This window comes from Carassius carassius, chromosome 38 (assembly GCF_963082965.1).
Source record: "Carassius carassius chromosome 38, fCarCar2.1, whole genome shotgun sequence".
Taxonomy (NCBI): Eukaryota; Metazoa; Chordata; class Actinopteri; order Cypriniformes; family Cyprinidae; genus Carassius; species Carassius carassius.
This window is the reverse complement of record NC_081792.1, coordinates 24,263,965-24,271,691: the sequence shown is the minus strand read 5'-3', so window position 1 is coordinate 24,271,691 and position 7,727 is coordinate 24,263,965. Positions and strand designations below refer to the sequence as shown.

At 36.3% G+C, this 7,727-nt stretch overlaps 1 protein-coding gene across 2 annotated transcripts in view; it reads left to right on the top strand.

The window, feature by feature from the left end:
- Positions 1 to 7,727, top strand: part of LOC132119603 (xyloside xylosyltransferase 1-like) — a 46,690-nt gene continuing 38,963 nt past the window's right edge. Inside the window, exons 1-2 of one of the 2 annotated variants that reach the window (XM_059529710.1) lie at positions 1 to 190; positions 675 to 1,170. In XM_059529710.1, coding sequence (XP_059385693.1) covers positions 685 to 1,170 — 486 coding nt within the window. In that variant the 5' untranslated portion in view covers positions 1 to 190; positions 675 to 684. Of the gene's footprint in view, positions 191 to 212; positions 1,171 to 7,727 lie in introns of those variants that run through there. The other variant, XM_059529711.1, reaches the window with a different exon arrangement.

Sequence of the window (7,727 nt, the reverse complement as noted above, 5' to 3'; positions counted from 1 at the left end):
TGAACTAATTGACTTCCGGTTGTGTAAGGCGCGCAAGTGTTTATATGTCTCCTGTCTGCATATTTCCTCTGTCTTTGCCAATGTATTTGTACCTTCGTTCTTTGGTGATCGACTGCTAGACCGGTTGCTTCCGGCAGTAGTGAAGGACTCTGATGTTGTCGCGCGCTGCTGAACGCGTCACGTGACGGCGGTAAGTGACTCCGTGCCATCATGTGCAGTAACTGTTGCTTACATGCCATCCTGCTGCGAGGTGAATAGATATACATGTATGGATGTGCAAACCTAAAACACTCCGCTACTGACTTCAGCAGACCTGACACTTTTGAAGATTTTTTGTTTGGAGTTGTCCTTCTAATTATGTCTCAATTTGCTCTACGTAATGTTCTGTCGGACTGACAACAACACAAAAGATTTCATGAAATGTGCCCATATCGTTATATGTTATTATATAAAGCTGTCATATATGATTTATAATAATTATTATAAATCTTCTGAAGTCATATGACAGATTTGTGTGATGAACAGGCTGTATCCTCTTTGCTTTAACCTCTCAAAACAAATATTGTGCCATTAGATGAATCTTTAGAAAATGTCATTGATTAATTGTTGTTTCTTGCACTAGGGGTGTAATCGGAGTCTAGAAACTGTCAACAAGATCTATTTTGTGCATGTAGAAGTGGATCCATGGGTGTCCTGCGGGCGCTGTCAGTCACCATGGGAAGGATCAGCACATTTAGGTCTTATCAGATCATGCTGCTCTTTGCTGCAGCCTTGGCAGTGGTGGCCTTCTACTACTTTGGCTCCGAAAAGCAGAACTTCTCGAGCACCACAAAACGGATCAAGGAAACACAAGCAAGCCACAACAGCAACCGTGAGGATGCAGATCTTTCCATAGACATCCGGTCTGGACGTTCAGAAAGCAGAACAGGAACTGGAGATGACCTGGATAGAAAGCCATCACGATTTCATGCTCTCATGATGTTCACCAAGGTTTACAAGAGCTTGAGCTTGCAGAAGAAGTTTCAGGTGGCCATGCGCTCCATGGCCAAACATGGACGCTTCCTGGAGGATGAGATGCTGGTTCTCCATTACGTCTCTGATGCAGGTAGTCAGGAGCTGGGGGAGAAGATGCTTCCTGAACTTCTCCTGGATGCAACTTTCCGGTACGAGGTATGTACAGTGAACCTATTATGTTTTTCAGTGTGTTTCTCTCATGTTTTGATGTCTTTAAAATAGATTTCGATGTTAATAATAACAATGTGTTGTTATTGTTGTTATTTAGAGTAGTAGTAGTACTTGCAATAATCCCCTTCTGATACATTTATATTATTATTACTATGTTAGATTACATAAACATGCTGTAAATTGTGTGTAATAATAATAATAATAATAATAGGAAATAATAGAAATAATAATAGAAAACACAAAATAATTATTATTTTCATTATTATTTCAGTAGTTATTTATAATATTGTTTTATTATATAAAATAAACATACTTTACATAATACATATATCTTTACAAATAAATAGATAAAAAACAAATTAAAAAACTAATATGCATATACTGTTGTTGGTTTATTATTAGTATTACAGTAGTTATTTCTTTATTATATAGACATACTATACATAATATAATATAATATAATATAATATAATATAATATAATATAATATAATATAATATACAGTACTGGGTGTTTTAGTTTAAGTTGCCAACAAGATGTTTGGTTTGCAACTTTAAATTTGGAGCCTTTTGGGGTTTTTTTGTTTAATGCATGAAGGCATTTTCTGCTTTTTCTAAGCACAGCAGATGGCAGTGCAGGAAAACTGAACTCAGACAGTTGCTTTGCACACATCATCCACAGGACTAGAGGTCACGCAGCAGACTTTTCCTTTAGATCAGCTCACAGAAGAACAACCCGCAGCTCTCATACAGCAGTGCTCCCTCAGGGCCGCTCACACTCTGTAACCAATCTTTTAGTTCAAAACAACTAGGGTCATTCTGTGAGCACATAAATATTATGACATTGAGATTGTCTTTATTTTTTGTGGATATTTTTGAGATAAGCATAATTTGCTACTTAAAAGTCATTGTAAATGTGATTTACACTCAAATAGAAGGAAATCATTTTCTTTTCACAAAATTATGGTACATTTAAACACACAAAAATGAAAATACTATGACAAATTTACCGACCCTAATGGTACAATAAATCATGTTTTAGTAACTAAAGTATTTTTTTCTGAGGGTTTTCAGAAAAATGGCTGTATGTCGGTTACACGGGGGCAGTGTTACTCTACCACAATGGCTTTTTGTGATTCCTCTTTGAGCTTCAGGATCTTTGTTCTGATCCTGCTGTAGAGGATTTGTCTTTATTACCATTAAGTAAACTTGGCCTAGTTCAGAGATATAGTTGGTCAGGTTGTCACCGGACTTTTTGAGTTTCTGATTTTTTTTTCTCATATGATTGATTAGATCGATGCAGTGCAATGTGTCTGGTTCATGTAGTGAGCAGACAGTAGTGTTTCTGCCTAGCAACGGCCCTGTTGCCGGGCATTAGTGGAGGCTGATCCTCTGTCCTGGACAGGCGGATGGACAGTAGCTCAGTTTAGCAGCAGGGATGCTGTGAGACTGAGGTTCAGATTACCTTCCTTTAATCCTGACTCTTTTCAATACACACGCACGCGCACGCACACAATGAGATAATGAGTATTTGGCTTAATGCAACATCCTATAATCATCATTACTACCCACCCCAACATGTGCTGTAACATTTTGATTAAAACCGTTTAAACACACATATGCACGCAGATTTACAAAACAGCAGTTTTTTTCATTGGACAGTAAAATTTGATGATAATTGTAGTAGAAGATGACGTATATATATAATATATATTATAATCGTTGTAGTCACAGTGATTAAAAATACGCTTTATAATTATTGTTGTTGAATTAAGAGTAATACATAACGCATGATTATTTATTATGTTGTGTTATATATATTTATAAAGTTATATTGTTTTTTAAAAACACATAATAAATATATAAATATTTCTGTGATGGCAAAGCTGAATTTGATAGATATTTTTTGTTGAAAAATGAAAAAAAAAAAAATAATTCAAATAGAAATGTATCATAAATGGCTTTACTGTCTGTTTTGATCAATTTAATGTGTTCTAATTTAAATAAATATATAAAAATCTTACTGACCTCAAACTTTCGGACAGTAGTGTAAATTAGATGTTTTTGAATTACAAATAAGACGGCATTCTGTTTTTAGTGACAATGAATTGTTTTTATTGCTGCCAAAAGCATTATGTAAGAGAAAGCGTTTTTATCTAAATTACAGCAGCGTGTAATAATTCATACTATGAGCAAGTTGAATGATTATCATTGAGTGAAACTGAATGACGACTTATAATACAGCACTCATTGTAGTAGTAGCAATAATAATAATAATAATTTTTTATAATGGTTCAAAACTAATGTAAAACTAAAAATTATTTGATTTTATTGTATTATATTATATTAGATTATTGAATGTGCTGATATACAATGTATTAGGGCTGTGCAAAAAATCGAATGCAATTTTCATGCAGATCTCGACAGTAAAGATGCTCCTGTAATTAGAAGTATATCTCCAGCATGTGCGTTCGGATCAGGGTTGCCAGGTTTTTACAACAAATCCTGCCCAGTTGCTTCTCAAAACTAGTCCAAAACTAGCCCAATCGCGCTTCAAGGTGGTTCCCCGATAAAAATTGCTTCCCGTGGTTAACATATACGTTTTTTTAGCAGGGTTGCCTTGGTAAAAATTCGCATTTTAGGGGCTAAATATCACGTTATGAACGCACATGCTTGAGATATACTTCTAATTACAGGAGCGTCTTTACTGATGAGATGTGCATGAAAATCGCATTCGATTTTTTGCACAGCCCTACAATGTATATTAAATTAAATTAAATTAAAATTAAAAATTACAATTAAAAATTAAACTAAATCAAAATTAAATTAAATTAAATTAAAATAAATTAAATTTATGCATTTAGCAGACACTTTTATCCAAACCGACTTACAGTGCATTCAGGCTATCAATTTTTTACCTATCATGTGTTCCTGGGGAATCGAACCCCCAACCTTGCGCTTGATAGCGCAATGCTCTACCAATTGAGCTACAGGAACACTGTATATACATGTATATATATTTATACACTGTAATATATATACAATAATAACATTAATAATAATCCATTAACATGCATATAGTTATAATTATGTGGTTGGGGTGGCATGTGGTTTATAGGGCAGAGACTGTCTTTGTCTGCAGGCTATAGACTGAACCTGGTCTCGCTTTCAAAACTGAACTGCGCAGACACAGAGCGTGTGGAAAGTTCCACTGTCACTGTAGGCTCCCAGACTCCCACACAGTCTCATGACAATGAGAGGGAACCAGAATGAGTTCATCAGACATGTGTTCTCGGGGAAGGGATGTCGGCCCCATCAGCTGCTTCTGGGGATCATTAGGGGTCATTCTTTGAGCTCTTTGAGGGACTGAATGAAGCGTGTGAAAGCTTAATGATTTAAGTGTTGCATTCTCTGACATCTGTGTGTTGCAGTGTGACTGGACTGGCAGATAGAGGTAGATGGTGGTCACATATTGCATTTTAAAATGGCCATCATGCTAAACTGATTTAAAGCATGGTTTACCATAGTAGTATCATGGTATTCTATGAAGTATATTGAAGTGATGTTGTTCATACTATTTGATACCTTCACTGTGACATGGTGCTTTTTAGTTTAGGTATGGCGAACATATTCTCAATGACTATGATGTTAGAATTCCTTCACAGAACATTCAGATTGTCAGTGATATTTATGCATACACACTCTTTTACACAAACTTTTTTATAGACCTTCACACCTCCAGAACTATTTGGAAAGTTAGAAACGCATAAAATGACCATCAGACTCTGCTCAGAGTCCCCATGGGCATTAAAGGGTTAGTTCACCCAAAAATGAGAATTAAGCCATAATTTACTCACCCTGAAGTCAACCTAGGTGCATATGACTTTCTTCTTTTAGACAAATCCAATCAGAGTTCTATGAAAAAAAATTGTCTTTGATCTTTCAAGCTGTTTGTTGCCACTCAGTGGGTGTTGCACTGTATCGGTCCAAGAGAAGTTTAATAAAAAGCGCATCCGTTTAAAAAAAAAAAGTGTCTCACATAGGGATGGGACGGTATGAAAATTTTATATCACGATTATAGTGACTAAAATTATCACGATTATCAATATTATCACGGTTTTGTTGAAACGAGATGAAAGTGTTCAAAAATAGTTGATGCTCACACTGAAAACATTTCAGCAAGTTTTATATTTAATAATCAACAAACAACTAATAAAACAAGCAACTCTATGCACTTAATTTAAAGAAAGATTAAATTCTGTGGCATTTCCTTCCTTACAATGAAAAGTGTAGAAGCATAGAAAAGCATAGAAAAGTCACTGACTTTCGCAATTCCTTCTCGAAAAAAAACAAAAAAATACATTGTGCGCTGCGCTTGCGTCAGACTGTTGCTGGCTGGACATGATTTAATAGTGAGTTATTAAAACCGCGATAATCAAACACGGTTTTAATGATAATTCATTTTTAAACGATATTACTAACCTTCAGCACATTTTATCACGGTTATCAATAAAACCGGTTATCGTCCCATCCCTAGTCTCACATGGCTCCAGTGGGTGAACTAAGGCCTCCTGTAGTGAATCAATGTGTTTTTGTAAGAAAAATGTCCATATTCAGAACATAAAAATCACTTAAATGTAGCTTGCGCTCATGTGTTGTAGACTGAAGCAGCTCCAGGAGGATGATGTAGGAGTTCGGCTTTGCGCATTCATCGCTCAGAAGTGGTGCATGCGGAAACGCAGGGGAGAGATCAAAACAAAACAACGGTCACTACTTAGAAGTACAAAACGAGGATTTGTAAAGAAGAATGTCGGAGGATTCCGATTTAAGCCAAGAGGGGACTGGTTTTCCTGGTTTTCCTTTTCTAAAGTAAAGAATCTTTGCTTCCTTTTGATCCTGTTAACATACGTTGGTTTTCACGAGGCTCATACGTCGTCAGTCAAAAACTGCTTCTGTGAACAACGGTCACTGCTTAGAGCAACGGTCACTACTTAGAAGTACAAAACGAGAATTTGTAAAGAAAAATGTCAGAGGATTTCGATATAAGCCAATATTCGAAATTGCCGCAAGCTACATTAAAGTGATTATTACTAGGGGTGCACCGAAATTTCAGCTGCCGAAAATTTTCGGCCGAAATGGCATTATCGTTTTCGGGCCGAAATAAAAAAAACAGCCGAAAACGTAAACCGAAAATGAATGTCACCCGCCCCTCCCATCCGTGCGCAAGCGAGGTTTCACTCACGGTCGAGCTGTTATCACGCGTCTGCCTATCAAAGATTAAGCATGTCAAACGGCTGTCACAATCAAAAAAAGCTTGTCACAAAAGCTGCACAATCGATCGGACCAACCAACACAAGTTTCGAAAACGAAAACAGGGAATCGATTTTAACGGCCTTCTCTCGGAGCGCGTCCAGCTCGTCACTATACGCTCGCAGCGAACACGCGTCACACAGCAATGTCAGGTTCTGACACACACACACACACACACACACACACACACACACACACACACACACACACACACACACACAGAGCCTATTAGTGCATAATATCAATGTAGCCTTCAGTAATGTTTTTCATTGATGTTATGGCAGTCCACATTGCTGACTTGTGCGCGTCTCAAGCGTCCTCTTTACGTTCGCCCTAATGCATGTTTAGTTGTATGTGGATTTGCCTATATTTGGCGTTGAAAAACGGATCAACGCCAAATATAGGCAATTTACTAACGATTCAATGAACACTTTGCCTATGTCTCAAAAATCGAATCGATTTTTTTTTTCACAAAAGTGACAGCCCTATACGAGAGGACACCAAAGTTGCAATATGTAACTTTTTTTTCTGCAAAAATCTCCAAAATTGTGGATTTTTTTGCACAATTTTTAAAAAACTATTTTATTTGATGGAACATAAAACTTGAAGAATAATTGTTATTTGTATTTATTGTAAAAAATATTTAATGTTTTGTTATGTAACTGTTAATAAAAGTTTGATTATTATATTGTGATTTTTCAATTCAGATCCATTAAATCCAAGCAATATATATATATACGTTTTTAAAAGAAGCCATTTTCGGCTTCAGTTTCGGTTTTCGGCCAAGTGCATCCTAAATTTTCGGTTTCGGCGCAGAATTTTCATTTCGGTGCATAACTAATTATTACATTATGAATATGGATATTTTTCTTACAACATCGCTACAGAAGGCCTTTGTTCAGCCCCCGGGGTTTTTTTTAAGATGCGCTTTTTATTAAACTTCTCTTGGAATGATGCAGTGCAACACCTTCTGATTGGCATCAAACAGCTTGAAAGATCAAAGACAATTTTAAAAATAACTCTGACTGTATTCATCTGAAAGAAGAAAGTCATATACACCTAGGAAGACTTCTAGGTGAGTAATTTATGGCCTAATTTAAATTTTTGGGCGAACTAACCCTTTAACACTGTCAGAAGCCTTTAATTGAATATTGCACAGCACTTCATGTGCTAGTAATAGAGATTACACTGAGCTCTGCATGTGGCTACACTCTGAAACTCATACAAATTCCT